The following is a 21,148-nucleotide window of genomic DNA, read 5'->3' as shown; positions in this document are numbered from 1 at the left end:
TTCTTTCTGTCTTTCTTCTCTATATCTCGATTAATCCCTATTTCCCCTTATTTCTCTCCCTCCCTCTCATTCTTTCTCCAAGGCAATATTACGCAATCAATGCGTAATACCGATTTGAAGTTTGAAATGGAACCACAGGCAGCCCAATGAGTGTCTTATAGTCCGTATACTTCATAGGAGGAATTCAAAAGAAAAAATAGAGAAACGCAACAAATATTTAGTTGAAGACATTTGAATGAATTTTTAGTCGTTTCTTGTACAGAAAAATCTTTGAGCGATTTACAATTTGACTGGTACGTTTGACTTCTTTTGTTTCACACAAGGGTTATTTCCGTTTCCGGTTGCCTCTCGTTATCAAATCGAGGCAGTTCGTTATTATTATACTCAAACAAAATGGCGGATTACGAGACGGTTGGTGTTGGAGATATCAGTTTTTTGGTTCAGAAAACTGGCCTTTCTGACCCTTCACTACGTCTGGTCATAGGCTTACTTGCAGGTACTACTATTTTTTTTAAATTTATCTGTCAAGTTTGACTTGTTATGAGGAGAAAAAACAAGTTTTGATTGTCATTTGTAAGGGACGTTTGGTCACCTGTTGGTGAGTTTGGTGATACTGGGTGATGTCTAATGCAAGTTTTATTCCTCTCTGCTTAAAAAATCTGGGCATTCCTAAACGTAATACATCACAATATTATATAAAATTTAACCAAAAATTTTACTTTCCTTTGGTTAGAAACTGAAAATCATTTTCATTTTGCATACTTTTACATTCAAATTCAATCAATACAATGTACAATCCAATTGAAGCTTATCAAGTTTTTAAATGATTAAATTATACGAGAATATATTTGATTTAGACTGAGGACTGTTTGAAGCATTCAATACGCCAAACACTCTTCAAGATTATTACAATATGATACCATTAATATTATGTTTAGCTCACCTTGTAGTTAATCTAATTTGAAAAGATTTTGCCATTAACTGGATTGTCAAACTTCGCCTACAAAACTGCTATTTTGCCTGCAGAGAAAATGATTATCTGGCGCACAATGCATTGTATTGGACTAGGATTTTTTAAAGATATTATTCAATTCTTGGTTTGCAATCAATCAATCCCAAGAGAGCACAATAACAAAAGGGATGTCTGCCATGTTGGAAGATATAACAAAAGAATTCATTGAAAAATCTTTTGTCAAATTCTTCCAACATGGCGGCTATTACGTCCATTGCAAACGAAGAATTTGCACATTCTTTACATTATAGAGGCACCATCATGTGATGGCAGCCATGACACGAGGCACAAAAATAAAGTCATTTTCCCCTGGGAAACTGAATTCTTTCTCATGTAAATCAGATTAGACCAGATTCAATTGTTCCTGCCTCCTGTGATGGAGCAAAGCCTCTACTGTTGATTTCTGCAAATGATTTGATTTTAAATGAGGGTAAGCCTGTACAAATGAATCACAGTGGTATCATTTACTGGATATGAGAAAAGGGACTTTTACATTGTATCCAACTCCCACTCCACAGGGGTATAGGTATGGATTTTTCAGTAGTGAAACCTTGCTTGTTCTGAATATAAAATATATAAATATATCTAACAACTTTTTCTTTACGGTATTCAACTTACCTATAGAGAAAAAGTATCGCTCTGGGATCCTCACGAGTATCCTACATTTCATATCCTGGCTGCGTTGCCAGCGTTGTTGGTCCTTGTAGTGTAGTGGTTAACACATCGGACTGGAATACTGAAGAAGTGGGTTCGATTCCCGCCTCAAGGGCATTTGATATTTTTCTCTTATTCTCTCTTTTTCTTTGATAGCATACCCACTGTCCGTGTTCTACCGACTGGTCCTGTACAGAAAGAATGCAATAATTCAAGTAAGTCTAGACAAATAATAGGGATGTATGACAATTGCTTATTTCAAGTGACATTGCTAGTAAAATTGATGTGATTTAGTATTTTTTTCAATGAGCTCCCCAGTTTTAGGGTCAAATGACGTCTTTTTGACTTCAAATGAAAACCCACAATGATAAGCTTTCGCAGGCATTGGATTTTTTTAACCCTTTAAAATGACTTGTGCATGTTCTTTTTACAGAATTAGGCCCACACGTATCCGGAAATTTTTGTGTCTGTATCCAAAAATTTTCAAAAACAGTCTCCAGAATGGAAATTGTTGAATATGCTCCGGATACGTGTGGAGGGTCGTACCCGCAAATTTTCAAATACGCTGACGTAAACATGATTTTGCGCATGCTCGATAAGAAAAACTATCCATCAAAGGGACTACGCACTAGCGTGCAACAGGGCAACTGAAGAACGTGTGGACAGTGAAAACGATTTATAAACGATTCGAATATGCTGCATGTGGACGCAAACATTTTCGTACCCGCAAAATAAAATTTGCGGATACAAAGATTTCCGGATACGTCTGAATGGGGCTTTAAATGATAATTATCATTATTCATGTCTTATTTATCTCGTATAGATGTATATTTTATAGATTCTTATAGCTATATTATATTCTACTTTCAGAGAGTAGTTTTATACATGGAAGTCCAGTTTCCTCCTGTTTCCTCCCTAATAATATTTAAACTAATGGACTATCAAAATATTACTTTCAATTATTTGGTACCCTAGATATTAGGTATATTCATTTAGTGATGGCTAGCCCACCTGTCTTCAAGCTGAGCCCATGTATTTTTCTGTTATGGATGCACATATTAATTATGCATTACGTTGGTCTTTATTACAATATTTGTTAAAAATTTATACTAACCTCTCTTTGTTTTTTGTTTTAGCATTTATATTTCATAATTTGTGGCCTGGCTCTTCTTATCTTCAACTATGGTAAGAACACCAACAGGATTTATATAGTCTTAGTACATAAAATATTTTATGTAGCAAAGCTGTAGGCAATTGCTCTTAAGGTGGCTCTATTGGGTTTTGTTTGTGGCAAATCTTCAAAGTTTGAATGGGAAATGCAATGCTGGCAATAAGCTAATTTCATATTATTGTTATGACACGATAGATTCAAGTTTCTAATGATATACAATTTATCACGATCAGAGTTACAATAGCAACACAGTGACATCATATCTTTTTTTTGTACATTCCATTTTCAGCAAAATCAGATGTTTGTTTTAAAGAAGGTTTAAGAGTAGTACTTTACTACATAAAAGGTTATGTTGACTCAATATACAGTATTCATGTTGTTCGTAGGCTGGGGTGCCAAACATTCTGTTATCAACATTTCCATGGTTTATCTTGTCCTTTTGGTTGGAGGGAGTCAGGCAGCTACAGTGCTCGCTGTATTTGTACTCAACTTTGTAAGTAGACACCACTGGAACCAGGGACTCTGGAGGCAGGAGAGTTTGGAGGGTTGGGGGGGGGACTAACACCCCTAAGTTTTTAGCCACAAAATGATTTTCTGTTATGATTTGCCTTATCGACACTTAGCCTTAATGCAATTAAATAACTTGAATTTGCCCCTCAATACTGCAGCATTGGAAATCAAATATAAGAGAGCATTGATTTCAATGTTTTCAGGAAAGGTGGGCCATTCCTGGGAACCCCCACAATTAACCCCCACCCCAGGAATGTTTGTAAACGTGACATCAGGCATCCATCTTCTAGTTTTTGGTTACATTGGTATAATATTGGATTTCCCTCCCTACACACACCCTAACGCATTAAATTCCAATTCAATCTGTGAGTTAGCTGTGACCTAACAAATGCTTAGCCCACATGCAGCTCTTTCTTTTTTCTTTTTTTTTTTTTTTTTGACCAAATTTAAAAAACGTTTTTTTAATAGTTGAGTATCGTTTTGTGTTGTTGATTCCTTAGACATACCTGATAACAGGGTATATGGTTAATGCTACTGGTGGCTATGATGTCAACTGGACTACACCACATTGTGTGTTGTGCTTGAGACTCATTAGTAAGTACCTTCAGGTAACTTATACATTTGTAGACCTCCTTGGCTCGGCCGTAATGTTTTCCCAATTCAAGCCACATGTCATTCCCTTGAAAATAAGATTCTTTGTTTGAGTTGTATCCAGTTGTATCCATATTCATGTATCTTCTCATGTGCTACCGAGAGCAACCATTAAACAAAGTAATGATATTCTAGGAAATGACACATGGTCTGAAATGGGAAAACATTAAGTCCGAGCCGAGGAGGTCTATTATAAGTTACAAATATAACACGGAACCTTAACACCGTATTCTCAATAGCCTTTATTGCAGTTTAGCCCAATCATGCAGTTCATGCTGTTGGCCTAAGTCTTGATAAATTTGAAGAATTCCCAAACAGGATTCCCAAACATAAAAAAGTCTGTGAAAGAGATGACCAGCTTTTTAATTTAAGTAATATTTATTTTGTGTATCCTAAGGTTTGGCATGGGATTACTATGATGGAGGACAGGACCAGGTAAAATTTGCAAAAATTTATTTATTTAAGTGAATTCCTCTTTTTCCAACTTTTTTCCCTTCTTTTTTTCTTTTTTTTCTTTTTTGTTTGATCCATTGTTAGTGGGAATTGGGAATTTGGAAAGCTATTGGTTAGGTTGACCAGATCTGTAGTATGGTGTGTTGGTAAGTTATTTTGGTGACATTGGTCATTTCACAGGAAGATGATGAATGGATTCATTCAATCATCTTGCTATTGGACCAGATAGATTGTCTGTAAGATGGTGTGTTACATTCCTGATAGGTTAAATATAACAAAGATCATGCATTTGTGTTTGTGAATGGAATTGCATTATATTTTCTAGGAAACCTTGTCTGAAGACTACAAGAAGACAGCCCTGAACAAACTTCCTTCCCTTCTTGAGGTATTGGCAAGGCCCTGATCCATTTGAGGATTCAACTCAAAATCCAAAATACACCGTAAATAGAGCATACTGTACATGCATTATTTTTTTATTTCCTTTGCACACTACTATGTGCCTCTTGCTTCTGTTCTCAGGTTCAATTCCTGAACTCAGCATCGTACATGTATGCGCATGAGTAGAGTTTGTTAAGTCTCACTCTTAAATCTATCAGTTTTCTCTGTAATCACACTGGGACAATCACAAACGGAACCCTCAGAACCATGCTAGGTGAAAGCCCAAGATCAAATTGGAATTTAGAAGTTGGTTTTTGCGGAGGGAGGAAAACCGGAGAACCCAGAAAACCCTTGAAGCACAGGAGAGAACCAACAAACAACTCACTCACATACAACACTGAGTTTGTAGGGACTCGAACCTGGGTCGCATTGGTGAGAGGTGAGCACTCTCACCACTACACCACCCATGCTTCCCCTTAACTTGGTCTTATTTCATTAGGTTCTTTAGTCTTCCTTGAACTCTCTGCAAAACTAGGATCCTTTACAGAAGCTTTCGAGGTAACCGATTGATTGATTTCCAGGTATTTGGTACCAGCTTTTTCATGGGTGGAGTCTTGGTTGGCCCTTTGGTAAGTACCTTTACTAAATCTTGTAAAAATATTAGATAAATTTCCCAATAAAAAGTACAATCATGAAAATTAATGATCCAATCCCAACAACTACGGCAACAGACACAGAAAAGTATTTCACTACAAACTTTGATTTTTTTGGCATTAATCAATAATTAATATTATTATATATTATAAAGAAGGCACTACTACCATTACATCATTTTATTATATAGTTAGGATAGTACGTGCTCACTGATTGGTCAAAAACTGTGCATTATTAGTGAACGGAGCACAGTGATGACGCCATCAGTTTGTGCGAGATCCTGCAACCAACTTTCTTTTTGCGTAAATAAATTCAATACCAAAAAAGAATTAGTAGCTATATAATAAAACGGCTATGGCTTGTGCTTCTCCTTACACTCTTTCTTGTTTACTTCACTTCCTGTGTGCTTCATTACTGAACGGAGCATGGAAAAAGCCGCTTTATTTGTTAAATATAGAGGCTTTGCACCATCACTTGATAGAAGCCATGACAGGAGGCAGGAACAATTGAATCTGGTCTAATGTGATTTGCATGAGAAAGAATTCGGTTTCCCAGGGGAGAACGACTCTATTGTCGTGCCTCTTATCATAGCTGCCATCACATGATGGTGCAAAGCCTCTATATAATCCTGAAATTAGGTCTTAGATATTAATACAGATCTTTGTCACCATTCAGTTTCCTATTAAACACTATATCCAACTGGTAGAGGGAAAACTGATTGACAAAGAGGATGACAATAATTCTTGGTAAATAATTAATAGATAGATAATAAATGATGGGATTAACAGTGGATTCCGACGATTTACTCCGACGAAGGACTAGCGTCCGAAACGTCAGTAAGTTTTTTCATCATTTCACGGTGTATAATTTACCTTTTCATCATTACTGTGTCATTAGAAACACCGACGCAGCTCACACTAGTTTTTAGCTAGTTATATCTTTTCAGTGGATTCCACAGTGGCTCTTCTTCCACTGGAATTCAATTGGAATCTAGAAGCTGATTTTTGCGGAGGGAGGAAAACGACGGAGTAACCGGAAATCCCTCAAAGCACCCTCCTAAAGGCTCATCCAATTTTGAAAACTTTCAAAACGTCAAGAGTATTTATAAATTCAAAATTGTACTATAAGATTGTGGGATTTTTTGCATTAACGTTGTCCACCGAAAAAACACATTTACACATTTACACATTAGACATATCAGACATTTACACATAGACTAAAAGAAATATCACGTGTTTCATTATGTATTTTTTGCCTCGTGTGCGTCAGCCTGAACTTAAATGTAAAATTCAACTCGTGAATCGAAAATCCAGAATGCCCTGACCATTTAGTGAGGATTAAAGATGGAGAATAGGTATTTCAGCATTTGTTTTATGACAGAACGTTCGAGGAAACACGTGATATTTATTATAGTCTAAATGTGTATATGTGTAAATGTGTTTTTTCGGTGGACAACGTTAATGACATTGACTGTATGACAGCACATGCAATCCATGATCTTACACACAGCTATGTTTATTGTAACCTGAAAAAATATCATTAATATTATTTCCCATTCACAATTAAAAGATTCCAATCTGACTGCACTATACGTTGGGTCAGGAAGGCGTTTTTTAGACTTGGAAAAAGTTTCAATTTGAACGAATGAAACATCTTATTTATGCACCTACAGTAACTTAAAATTTACCCTTTTATCATTACTGTTTCATTAGAAACATCGACGCAGCTCACGCTAGTTTTTAGCTAGTTATCTCTTCTACAGTAACTTACTTTGATTATAATTTTATTTCTTTATATTTTTCCTTAGTATTGCAGCTGGTTTCAAACGTCTATCAGCTGGGGTACTGTACCTTGGTCTTTATGCAACCCTTGGTTCGTTTTTTCCAGATGAATATCTGCTATCTCAAGATTTTAAGGTAATATGCTTATTGTTTAAGACAATCTTCAATGGAGGAATGCTTCAATCTGTCCATCTGTCCATCCACCCAGCTGGCCATCCATCCGTCAGTCCATCCCATTCATCCATCCATCCATTCATCCATCCATCTGTCCATCCACCCATCCATGTATCCATGCATCCTCCCATCCATGTATCCATGCATCCTCCCAGCTGTCCATCCATCTGTTCATCCACCCATCCATGTATCCATGCATCTTCCCAGCTGTCCATCCATCTGTCAATCCACCCATCCATGTATCCATGCATCCTCCTAGCTGTCCATCTAGCTGTCCATCCATCTGTCCATCCACCCATCCATGTATCCATGCATCCTCCCAGCTGTTCATCCATCTGTCAATCCATCCATCCATGTATCCATGCATCCTCCCAGCTGTCCATCCATCTGTCAATCCATCCCATTCATCCATCCACGCATCAATCCCATCCATCTGTCAATCCATCCATCCATCATTGCATTCCGTCTATTAACCAATCCTATCCATTCATTTTCTTAAGGACGTTCATGGGCAAAAGATCCCATCGTCAGATTTTTTAAATTTTGCATGATAAAAGTACATCGTACTAGAAGTAAAATAAGCAAATAAAAAATGGGGGTCCCCAACTTCGTTTAGCCGTCAGAATGCATGGAAATCACCCTTTTTACGGTAAAAGCGTGCAAACAACATAGACATGGTAAGCTATCGAAAATAATCTTCCTTTATTTATTCCCTTAATTCATTGTTTTTCTCACTCTGAATTCATATAGTATATCACAATTTACACAATCTTCTCATGCACATATTTTAAACCAAGAAACGCCCAAGCTAAAAAAAAGTTCTGTATTACTGATAAAACAATGTTTTTCCCTCAGAATCTATCTTATCTGGCCAAGATTTGGTATATTGGATTCTGGGGACGTTTCCTCTTGATGAGATATCTGGGCGTCTGGCTAACAGCTGTGAGTAAATGCGGCCTGAATTATTATCCGTTCTAGAGTTGAAGTACGCGTTGCAACATGGGTCTGCTTTTAGGCCCCGTCCACACGTATCCGGAAATTTTTGTATCCGCAAATGTTTTCGATTCGGGTTGCGTCCACACTTGTCCGCAAATTTTTGTGTCCTTATCCGCAAATTTTACGAAAACGGATACGTGTGGACGGTGAAAACGATTCTAATACGCTGCGCGTAGACGCAAACATTTTCTTATCCGCAAAAAAAAGAATTGCGAATACAAAAATTACCGGATACGTGTTGACGGGGCCTTAGGGGACGCTTTATGACTTACATGGCGTCTTTTTCGCTTGCTGATAGCGAAAAGTGATAGGAAATCTTAATTGTTAAGTTAATTTTCACATTTATTTTGTTTCTACCTCAACTGTTACATTAAAACTTTTTTTTCTGTTTGCTAAAATAGGAAGGTAGCTGTATAATTCCCGGGCTGGCCTACAATGGCAAGACGCCTCAAGGAGAGCTAACATGGGATGGATTGAGGAATATCAAACTCTCTATATATGAGGTTTCTTACACATTCCAGGTAATTCGAGGTCACTAGACTAACAATAGAGGTTTTGCACCATCACGTGCCCACACCCATAATACTACTTGGGCTGCCTGTGGTTAGATGGCAGAAGAATAAAATCCCTTTGCTCTTGGGAATTGAATTCTTCTTTATGTAAAACGATTGTATTGTTCCTGCCATCTAACATGGCTGCCGTCACGTGGTGGTGCAAAACCTCTATATTAGACGCACAGCCCGAATGGTCTACAAGTCATGATAGCGAGAAGACTAATCATTTTAACCTACTAATTGGCCAATAAATGTATACAAAGAAAAATTAAATTAGTTTGATTTATTTTTCATAAGTTGTTTTGGTTTTCAAAACTGGCACTTTTTGCTACTGGTAGTCTATCATTCGTAGCTCAGCTAATCAGAGCGAAGGATTTGTGATATACCATTAATAGGTCATCATACTAACCCTGAGTAACTGAATCTGTAATCAAGAAACACAGCAGTAATTTGTAACTCAAAAATGGTCTTTTCATGATATACTTAACACCTCCCATTAAACCGTCAATCACAGACAGACCATGATCGATGGGCTCCCTGTGGTGTTTGGAGTTTATTCTATATATCACAAAAAGTCAGTTTGAGTATATTAATCTATCTTCTATCCTGATTTTTATTTGCAGCACATTGTTGAATGTTTTAATATTAACACTAATAAGTGGGTGTTCAGGTAAGTTTTCTGAATATTGATTATTGGAATGCTGTAACAAAAGGGCTCTTGTAGATCATCTGTTAAGGCGTCATTCTCTCACCAATGAAAGGCTTGTGACGTGCGGCCTGCGTTTGAGTTGAGTTTATTTGGGTGTTGTTCTCTCCTAACCAACGTGGGCTGTCTCCGAGTTTTCTCTTTGGTTTTCCTCCCTCCATAAAAAGAAACCCCACGTGAATTGAGGGTAGTGTGTATAGTATATTCGAATGTAGTAAGGAGCGTGTATGGATGATACACTGCCCCACAAGCTTCTAGCTTTGAAGCCTACTGTGTATAGGACATTCGAATGTAGTAAGGAGCGTGTATGGATGATACACTGCCCCACAAGCTTCTAGCTTTGAAGCCTACTGTGTATAAGGTATTCGAATGTAGTAAGGAGCGTGTATGGATGATACACGCCCCACAAGTTTCTAGCTTTGAAGGCTAAAATCTTTATCCAATGAAATCCATAGCTATCGTACTATGCACCGAGAGTTACTCCGCATTCCACTAGCTAATTAAAGCCAAATACCAAGGTAGCTTTCGCATAAATGGAGCGCGCACTTGCAACCAACTCCAGTTAGATATAAGACACTTTTCTAATCTTGGAGAGTTTAAGGCAAATGCAAAGCGCCATTTTAAACTATACGCATTGTCTTGTTTTGAACTATTATTATATTGTATCGTAATGTAACTTGTAATTCATGTAGTGTTTATTTACTTTGTAATTATATTTGTTTTATACAGGATTCTATTTAAACTAGTCTGTGCTAAATTAGATGTTATTATATTGTATCGTGATGTAACTTGTAATTCATGTAGTGTTTATTTATTTTGTAATTATAATTATTTTATACAGGATTTTATTTAAGCTAGCCTGTGCTTAATTAGATGTTCCTGTTAAAATATTGAATAAAAAATAAAGAGGGGATGGCCTAAATTCCAGCCTGATAATGTCAGGGCTGATACAGTAAAAACCCGCGTATAAGAACCTAGATTTTTTCAAGTTAGCCTAAACAGGTTCTTATATGAATTTTTTTATTCAATGAGGACATGTTCTTTACAGTAACCATGTACAGTTATAGTGTTTATAGCATTATCGTGTACAGACTGTGTTATAAATATATTTTTGAAAAGGATGATTCTATTTTTTATTTTTTTAAAAATAGGAACCTGTTTTAGGATTTTAGCTTAAATGGTTCTTATGTTTAAAATGAAATTTTAGCCTAACAGGTTCTTAAATTTCAGGTTCTTATACGCGGGTTTTTACTGTATTAACAGCTATTTCTTGGTCTGTTTTCAGGTACGTGTTCAAGCGTCTTCGTTTCCTAGGCAACAAGGATCTGTCTCATTTCCTGACCCTAATGTTCCTGGCCGTTTGGCATGGCTTGTTCCTTGGATACTTCATTGCCTTCCTTTTGGAATTCCTTATCATCAAAATGGAGAAACAAGTAAGACATCTTTGCTCAGTCTATCCTCAGTCATTCCTTCTAATGTTATGAGCAAAATCTGGGCTGATCTGTGTTAGTTGGGGCACGGATGACTCACAGATCAAACCCTGAAACAACTTCTGGACTGATGTAAATCAGGGCACGACTGAAAAGCCTGAAAACCCTCGATCATGGGAAAAACCTAACAACCTCTAATAAAATATGTCGTAGTAGGTTATCACCGTAGGTACTAAAGATAGTAGACTGAAGTTTCGGACGTTAGTCCTTCGTCGCAGTCAATGAGAGAAAGAGAATGATGGAGGGGTATATATAGTGGTGTAGGGAGAAAACAAACCTAATGAGAAAATAGGAAGTCGTAAAACAAAAGAGAACAAAAGAATCGAAAATAATAATGGTAGGTGAGAAGTGGCTAATTAAAGGTGAAGCATTCGTTCGGCGATACAATTATCTACTACGACACATTTGATTCAATAAAAAAACACCGACGCAGTCCAAGCTAGTTCCAAAACTAGTCGTCATCTAATCAAATATGATGTCGAGTCCAAAAATTGAACTCCAGACTCAGCTATTAATTAATTATTTATCACTTATTAATTAATTATTTATCACTTATTAATTAATTATTTATCACTTATTAATTAATTATTTATCACTTATTAATTAATTATTTATCACTTATTAATTAATTATTTATCACTTATTAATTAATTATTTATCACTTATTAATTAATTATTTATCACTTATTAATTAATTATTTATCACTTATTAATTTTTGGAATTAACTTGTTTCATTTTGTTTCTGCAGATTTACGCAATGTGCATAACATTGTCCAATAAGCGCTGGGCAGACATGAGCATTGCTCTCAGAGCATTGGTTATCGCCATCTCTTGGCCAATAAGATTCTGTGGTTTTGGATATACTATTATTCCATTTAACTTCTTGACGTGGGATAAAATGAACGAAGTAAGTTTTGAAATCATTATCGCTTCTTCGTGTATTATCGGGAATCAGCATTTTATTGAATCGAAAGATTAAACATTAAAAAAAAGACAAGCCATGCGGACGCTCTGATTGGTTGATAGAACGAAAATATATCCGTGTTTTCCCCCGAAATCCTTTCGGAATTCTTTCGGAGACTAAAATGAACGAAGTTGTAAAACTGATGCTGACCCTTCTCTCTTTAGTTTCCCTGTATACTTCAGTTGTCCTCTTTATTCCCTCTTTCTCCTTTCCCATAAAAACTACTTACTTTGTTATTCCATTAAGGTTTTTTACACCACGTACTACACGGTTCCTGCCGTGCTTCTCGCTTGGTTTATCTTGTATCCCATTGTTATTCTACCAATATTCAAGGCAGTTAGTCGAAAGACAGGAGACAAAGAAAGGTACGAAATTTATTTTTCTTTAATGAAAACGGGTGGCGTAGCGGTAGGAGCTCTCGCTTCTCGACAATGCGACCCGGGTTCGAAGATGATGATGAAGATGATGATGATATGAAGATGATGATGATATGAAGATGATGATGATGAAGATGATGAATATGATGATGATGAAGATGATGAAGATGATGATATGAAGATGATGATATGAGATGATGATGATATGAAGAGATGATGATGATGATGATGATGATAATAATAATAATGGGATTAACAGTGGATTCCACAGAGTGGCTCTTCTTCCACTGGATTCCAATTGGAATTTAGATGTTGATTTTCGCGAATGTCAATAGAGTTGCTTGTTGGTGCTCTCCTGTTCTTCAAGAGTTTTTCTCCCTGTCCCTCGATCTTTCCACACTACAAAAAAATCAGCTTATAAATTCCAATAGAGGTATTGCACCATCACAAGCCCATCCCATAATACTGTTTGGGCTTCCTGTGGTTAGATGGCAGGACAAAATCCCTCTGCTCTTGGGAATTGAATTATTTCTCATGTAAAACGATTGTATTGGTCCTGCTATCTAACATGGCTACCGTCACGTGATGGTGCAAACCTCTATTAAAATTTCAGTGGAGGAATAGGTACTCTGTAGAAATTTCAATGCTGAATCCCATTTAGGCGGAAAAAAAATTGTGTTTGCTATTGAGCGACCGACCCTAATTTTCTTGCCGATTTTTGTCGACCCTAATATTTTTTTCATTCCCAAATGCACCACAGGGTTCCCAGTAAACTCATTTCCACTGTTGTATCAGTAAACTAAAAATAAAAAATCCGACCTACTGACCTACCGACCCCAATTATTTTCTCATGCAACAGTGTAGGCGTTACTATCTATTTATTTTGTTCGCTGATGCTTATGATGGCTTTGTTTCTCACGGTAATTTCTCTTGTTTTATTTTTCAGACTCAAAAAGGCAGAATAACTTATATCCAAGTTCTTGTGTATCATTCTTTGGTGTTTTTAAGTCAAATTTACGACATTTAATTTGAGTACCACGGACAGTACTTCTAATTTTGCGAAGGTACTATTAGGATAATCATATAAATATAACGCTTTACTTACAGTGCTTTTTACTTCACCCGTGAAATAGATATTAGAATAATACACATTGGTAGACCCTAATTCCACTGGGTTTTTTTTTTTTGTGTGTCTATTTGACTATTACACGTTGACTAGTATTTTTTATTTCACGGGTTAGAGTGAAGGCATTTGACCCGTGAAATAAAAAATAAGGCGGTGAAGGCATTTAACCCGTGGAATAAAAACAAATACTAGTCAACGTGTGATAGTCAAATAAACAAACGTCGAACTAACCATGAGCTCAATTTAGTCGAACCTATTACATTTGAAATAGGCTCAAGCCTAGTACGACGTTTGCTGCAATTGAGAACGGCCCTATTGAATAGGTTCGAGTCTAGCATAAGTTCGAAAAGCCAAGTCGGACATCACGACTCTGGAGCGCCTTTGCCGCTTTAAACAGGTGCCGAATTAAATTCATAAATTATGCAAAATAGTAAATCAATCATGCCAGTCGCATGACTTACACCAAAGCCGTGAAAACAATCGCTCCCCAAACTCCCAAACTCTCATTCCCCCCTGGCGAGCATGCGCTATACAAAGATGAGTGATGAATGAGACCGAAGAGCTCTGGATACGAAAATAAATTCAAAACTACCCAAACTGAACATGTCCGCGTTTAGAAAGTCGTTGCCACGAGACGAGACTCTTGAGTCCTGTAGTTTTTGTTTTGACCAAATGAAATATTTTTGCCTGGTTTGTGAGATGCCGACCTGCAATAAATGTGCTGTATTCGAGAGCAACGAAGATGAGCTGGGATGGGCGGCCGGCAAAAGCGTTGCGTATTCTTGGTTTGCAATCAATCCCAAGAGAGCACAATAACAAAAGGGATGTCCGCCATGTTGGAAGATATAAAAAAAGAATTCATTGAAAAATCTTTTGTCAAATTCTTCCAACATGGCGGCTATGACGTCTATTGCAAACGAAGAATTGTGAATGCTGCAAGAGAGACAAAAAAAAAAAAAAAAAAACAATGAAAAATAGGTTCCCGCAAGGATATACACTGTAATCCAGAAAAGACAAACAAATGCCCGTACGTTCCCCCGTGAATTTTCATGTCCAATTAAAATTATAATAACGATGGTGAGTGAATTAATATCGACATTGGTTCGACGTTTGCCACCAAGTAAGCCCTTTAGTTGGCATTCCACCGAACCTATGTTAAATAGGTTCGGTGCGACGTTAGTCCTATGTTTGCCCTAGGTCTTAGTCTAATATCTATTTCACGGGTTAAATGCCTCCACTATATATTGATTATTTAATCATTGTGGATATTTAATTCGCATCAGTCAAAATTTATCGATCAATTATTCGTGATGTTCATTAATTAAAATGCTAATATTATTGATAATCATTGACATTATTCTTCTATACGTCAGTGTTGTTTGAATCTTAAGGCACCTAGCTTGATCCCATCCTATTATTATGATTAACGATTTTTAAGTCGTTAAAACTACTCTTTCCTCTCTAGCCTGTGAACATGGCTCTCCGTAGCCTGTAAAAACATGGCTCTCCGTAGCCTGTAAACATGGCTCTCCGTAGCCTGTAAACATGGCTCTCCGTAGCCTGTGAACGTGGCTCTCCGTAGCCTGTAAACATGGCTCTCCGTAGCCTGTGAACATGGCTCTCCGTAGCCTGTAAACGTGGCTCTCCGTAGCCTGTGAACATGGCTCTCTGTAGCCTGTAAACATGGCTCTCCGTAGCCTGTAAACATGGCTCTCTGTAGCCTGTGAACATGGCTCTCCGTAGCCTGTAAACATGGCTCTCCGGGTAGGGGCAATGAATGCATGTTGACAACATAACCATCTCACATCCTTTCTACGCATGAGTTAAGTACATGGGCGCTCACTGTGATTATTCGAATGTATATTTTCATGACATATATATTTTATTCTATATTTTAATATCATTAGATTTTCATACCAATTTGTTTAGCATCTCTCTCTTGGAATTGCTTGCAGAGGTAAAAATAGACCTGTCGTAATTATTGGCTACCGGTAAATTCTGTACGTAAACGCTTCCTTATAACCAAATAGGCGTTAACATATGCAGACCCATAATCCTCAGGGCACTTGGCCACCTCAGCTTCGTAACGGTGGTACAACTCATCGACGATTTTAGATTTCTCTTCGGCAGAACGAGAATCCGATAATCCTGGAAGACAAAGTAGAGGGGAAAATAGTCAAAAAGGAAAGTAAGAGAGGTCGTTAATGGCAAACTGACTGACTGACTGACCGACCGATGGACTCGGGCTTGCTAACTGACTGGATGGTTGATCGGACTGCACCGACTGGCTGACGGACTGAATGATCAATTGACCGACCGACTGACTGATTGCGCAATCAATTACCTGAAAGAAATGAACTGTTGCTCCACGCTCGAATACTTCCTACGTATTTCTTTGCATGTTCTTTGGCATCTCCCTTTTCTTTGATCCATTTTTCCTTATATGCACAAGGCACTATTTTCGTTTCTATGGAAACCAACTCAAGATCTACTTTGACAACAGGCGAGTCAGGACATTTGAATGGCTTCTTGAACTCATCTACCCTTCTGAAGTAAGTGATGAAATTGGTTTTGGTAACCTCGTCCTGTAAGAACGAAAGAGTTTGGAAACGATTAGTTAATAGGCCACTTTAGAAACCCGCAAGAGGCTGGACCTAATTTAATTTTAATCTAATTAGCAAAAGAGTTTTGTCATCTGATGAAGTATCTCAATATTAGTAATTATGTGAAATTTGAATGCGTTTTGTTAAAAAGAACCAGAGTAAAAGCCTTTAAAAGTGTCAAAAATTTACTAGGAATTTCCATATGGTTACAACCAACCAACCACTCGAACAATTAATGAAATGTAAGTACTTCTTCTGAAGTCCCGAAGACCTTCCATCATACTCACCTTAGTGATAATTCCCTCATCTGAAAGTGATTTCCAAAGTGTTGATAGAACTGTTTGACAACAATGTTTGGCATCTTTCGTGTGTCCTGTAAACTGGTTATTCTCATCCACAGCTAACTCCGCCAGGACCATACTGCCTCCTTAAGAGCAAATATCAGACACTATTTATATTGATCCCATTACGATTCCAGCAGTATCCTGGACAGTTATTTGTAGAACAATCTTGCGAAAGAAAGTATATAGAAAGTATTTTTTAAATTTCGCACACGTAAGCTCACTAATTTTTGCACGTGTGTTCTTCCTGCAGTATTCCTCGTTTGTGTCACGTTCTGCAGTCATACCAATGTATTATTTATATAGGTTACTGAGATGGACGGCTAGTGTTTTTCAGTCGGACATATTGCGACCTGAGTTAACAAACATCTTACCTGGTCTAAGTTCGGCCGCTCTTCTCGTTAGGTGTAATTCCCAGTCTTTTTCGGCTTGTGCTCGAAACTTCTCTTTTTCCTCTGGTGCAGTAATGAATAGGTGAAATATAGTTCCAGTCATGTCACAAGGCTTGTCACGCAACCAATGTGCACAATTAGAAGAGAACCCCAATGTCACGCTATCTTTGGGGAAACACTGATCGTAGAAATTTGTACCGCTGGCCATGACGAACACGTTGAGGAAGTCAAGGAGATAACTGCGAGGACCAGGAATCAAACCTTGGATAGAACAACCCCGAGTACATTTTGGATCAGGTGTATATATATTATAATATTGAGATGTAAATACACTCGTCAATTGAAATCCCCGGTCATATGATTAACACAACAAGTCCCACCCATGCTACCAAATTTCGTTAATGATAGCATGCCTCGTTAAGGCGTTATGGCAGAAGCTATAATCCAATCACATTGAAATTTAATTCGATGCCTAATTTGAATTTAACAAGTTCTACTTTATTTCTGTAAGCTTCAAAACAATCTTGAAATCAAATTTCAAAAGATAAATTTCATCTTCCAACCTTGGTAGGAACGCCTAAGCTGAGCTGCGCTGGTTTGACTTAATACTTTTACCTTGTGTTCTCAAGAAAACAGACGTGAAATCATTGACAGGTTGATCCTCGTAGATCACATTGATCGGTAGTTCAGCTCCATATTTTTCTCGTATTGCTTTGACGCATGCGTAGATAAGATCCATCGAAATTCCACCATCAGCCGTCCCATAATCCACTAGGGTTACCACAGACTGTTTTTCTAGGGACATAGCATCAAGTTCTCTCAGAACCAAAGGGGTCGCTGTCTTAACCACTTGACGATTTGCAATGCTTCGAGTTGAATAAAACCCAGAACCAACCTTACCGTACGGTAAGTGACTATGAGGGACCTGGAAGGAATCAAATTCAATACATGGTTACGTCTGGTTACTTGAAAACCTAAAAAAGATGTTAAACTTAACAAAATACACATGCATTTTAATTAACATTTGTGACTTTTTATATCTCCGAGGATTACCAGACGGAGCAACAGTTGGTTCCAGGGAAGAACACTGTGTCTTAGTTATGTTCGCTGAATTAGGTTAAGGGAAAGTTCATTTATTTTGCTGAGGGCGGGTGTGGGATATTTTTAATCAACAATTTATTCATTTTTCAGAACCCCTTTAAACAAGTTGCCGTGAGTCCACTACATTTTGACGGCAAGATGACGATAAAATCTAAATTTATATTATAGGTACGAATGATATTTTGAAAGTTTTTAAAATTATACGAGCCATTAGGCAAGTCCAAATTGAGAACTTCCAAAAAATCACGAGCATCTATAAACTCCAAATTGTACGAGAAGATTGTGCGATTTTTTAATATTTTTTTTAATGACACACTCAACAAATTTGAGCAACTTAATTGGGACTCTTTTTTCATTCTTTTTTTCTTTTTTATTTTTGGACAGAGCTTGATTTAAGCTATTTTTCTTCCAAAATTGTGCCGCAAGTCATTCCGGAGTGATTATCTCAAAAACCCAGCTTAGGATACCCCATTTTGCTTTGCATTTTTGAAATCAGCATTAAATTTCAGGTTAAAAAAGTTTCAGTTTCCAATTTTTAGTCGGCCACCTTAAACAGGTTTTTAGATCGAAGTGCATCTTACTTACAAATAGTTTGCTTTCTTCCATTACTGCCAGCCTTCATGAAACAACCACGAATAAGCACTAACTAGTTAGTAAAAAAAGCCGTTTTGAGAAGGTACTTAAGCTTAGATATGACACGTCACCAACCAACACAAAACCCGGTTGAAAAACAACTGAGTACGTGTCAGTTCGATCACAGCCAGAAGCCCTTCTTTGCAGACGTACTAAAGTGGCCCTTTAGGGGACGTCTGCAAAGGAGGCTAGATCACAGGCAGCCCAAACAAGGTTCCTGTATGTGGTTTATAAGGGAATGTATGGGAGTTGTGATGAAGATATAACAATAAAATGTTTCACCCAACAATTCGCTTGCTGCAGTCGTTCCTTATTGTACCTTGTTCAGTCTTCTGACGAAGTTTCGGCGTGATCTAGGCCCGTTAAGCGTTTTTTTTTTTTGTTTTTTTGTTTTTGGGGGGGGGTTTTGTTTTTGTTTTATTTATTCATTTTTCAAAATTCGCTCTTCTCTCTCTAAATAATTTACTTTTTTGACAGGGTCTGTTTTATTTCAAAAAGAAACGACTATTATATGTGAAATAATTTTTGGCTCAAAACATTTAACCCGTACCCTGGGTGGGTATTTAACCCGTCAAGGTCTCCAGCATTCTTATTTTGCAGTTGAACAAAGAGAAAACATCAACAAGTCTCGTTACTGAAAATAGAGCTCATTAGTATAGAAGAAAATCATGGCTGTATTGTCTAAATAACAATGAACCATTTGTTAACGTTATCCCTCTATTTTTATGTTTAGAGACACTTTCCATCCACTTTCAATTTTTCATACTATTCAACGACTAGTATATGTGCAATTAAGGTCTATAGAATTCTTGCTAGACTACTTGTTGAATGATACTCTTGTCTGAAGTGGTTTAACAAAAGAATGAATATTAAAAGATCCAAAATAGAAGCTACGCATGAACATTATTTTTAGTATTTGTAAACTTCATCTCTGGCATAAACTCAATTTGTCGTGGAGTGAGTGCTCTGACTGTAACAATCAAGCTATTAACATCCAGCCCAGCTATCGACGAATCAAAGAGAATGTTAACTGCACTGGTTATTGCAGTAATCCTCATCATCCAGCTTGTGTCAGCAATGCCAGGCACTGAAGAGAAGTGTCTCAAAGGCATTCATCACAAGATGTTCCCTTCAACAGAGTCGTGGGCTTCATTTTAAGAAAAGAATAATGCAAGTCATGTATATTTCTACATTTCATCTATATGTGAGCTATATTTTTCCCAATAGTCATAACCCATAATTCTGTTTCTGAACCAAAAGAACCTTCGAAGTATTCCTTCATATCATATTACTGTAAAATAACTTCTTTTTTTTTTTTCATAGCCAAGTTTTTCCCCCTAAAATATTGCCCGAAAATGCAGCCTCGTTTTCGAATCTGAGCACGTGCAGTCTAGTTTCCAGAGCTCCTCCGTCTCGATACTGGAGGAGTACGCGATAAAGTTCGGACAGCGATCTTGCGCATCTCCGAAAATATCTACATAAGCACGGCACGAGTGAAAAACGTCTGCGCATGCTCTTAATCCGTATGCACATTAGTCAAAACATATGTAAATTTGACTTTTAAACATGACTGATAAATTAGACTTCACAAAATGCCAAAACTTTGTGTCCATGCTTGAAACTTAAGGCTAATTTTTTCATATCGTATTTGGTAATACAGTATCTTGGTCTGACAAAAGTATACTCGCGAACTTTTTTGTATACACGAAGAAAACAGACCTTTCATTCTCTGCACACAAACTCTTCAAAATTCTTAGAGAACGTGCTTAAATGCACGCATGCGCAAACGTTTTTCTCTAGTGTCCATATAAAGCACCGTCTTCTGACTTCAAACCTTCCATTTACATGTAATACCCGTGTTTTGCTGTTTTATGAGGACTGGAACTGAAAATGGAAGAAAAAAATGCATTTGTAAGTATGACATATACTGAATATAGGGTTAAATTCAGACGATGACTTCTAAAAACCTTGAATACTTTCTAAACTAACTCTGCATGGTTTAAGTCTGGTCTTCACTAGCCATGACATAAGCACAAGCAGAAGCATAAGAGTGTACGTCCTCACTGAGATATTCAGTGACATAAGCACAAGCATAAGAAGAACGCAATGTTTTGATCCTTATGCTTTAATATGTCATTCTAGTATGCTAAATAATTCAATTTTTTGACAGGATCTATTTTATTTCAAAGAGAAGCGACTATTATATGGGAAATAATTCTTGGTTCAAAAAATTTAACCCTTCGAGATCTCCAGCATTCTTAATTTCGCAGTTGAACAAAGAGAAAACATCAACAAGTCTCGTTACTGAAAATAGAGCTCATTAGCATAGAAGAAAATCAAGAAGAGACACTTAGACCAGCTAGATGGCTGTATTGTCTAAACAAGATAATAATCAACCATTTATTGTTAACGTTATCCCTCTATTT

General features: G+C 37.2%; 2 protein-coding genes across 2 annotated transcripts; one reads left to right on the top strand and one right to left on the bottom strand.

Annotated features, from left to right (window-relative positions):
- The first annotated feature begins 393 nt into the window (after nt 1-393).
- LOC116287845 (lysophospholipid acyltransferase 5) lies at nt 394-14,997 on the top strand. Its single transcript, XM_089029779.1, has 17 exons — nt 394-496; nt 1,823-1,881; nt 2,803-2,851; nt 3,224-3,330; nt 3,848-3,941; nt 4,396-4,433; nt 4,777-4,836; nt 5,411-5,458; nt 6,159-6,229; nt 7,291-7,399; nt 8,294-8,380; nt 8,836-8,955; nt 9,612-9,658; nt 10,980-11,127; nt 11,934-12,092; nt 12,396-12,514; nt 13,473-14,997. The coding sequence occupies exons 1-17, from the start codon at nt 394-396 to the stop codon at nt 13,489-13,491; spliced, it is 1,437 nt and encodes a 478-aa protein (XP_088885905.1). The 3' UTR covers nt 13,492-14,997.
- A 576-nt stretch (nt 14,998-15,573) lies between these two features.
- Nucleotides 15,574-20,219, bottom strand: LOC148911319 (uncharacterized). The gene is made up of 7 exons (XM_089029781.1): nt 19,273-20,219; nt 18,675-18,735; nt 17,604-17,913; nt 16,971-17,249; nt 16,543-16,682; nt 15,997-16,237; nt 15,574-15,800 (listed from the first exon to the last, which is right to left on the bottom strand). Exons 2-7 carry the CDS (start codon nt 18,693-18,695, stop codon nt 15,631-15,633), a joined length of 1,161 nt encoding a protein of 386 aa, XP_088885907.1. The 5' UTR covers nt 18,696-18,735; nt 19,273-20,219; the 3' UTR covers nt 15,574-15,630.
- Between the last annotated feature and the right edge of the window lie 929 nt (nt 20,220-21,148).

The sequence above is a fragment of the Actinia tenebrosa genome, unplaced genomic scaffold (assembly GCF_029948245.1).
Source record: "Actinia tenebrosa isolate PJP-AT-01 unplaced genomic scaffold, QUT_ActTen_1.0 PGA_scaffold14__42_contigs__length_11649687, whole genome shotgun sequence".
Taxonomy (NCBI): Eukaryota; Metazoa; Cnidaria; class Anthozoa; order Actiniaria; family Actiniidae; genus Actinia; species Actinia tenebrosa.
Note: the sequence above shows the minus strand (reverse complement) of the source record. Positions and strands in the feature narration are given on the sequence as shown.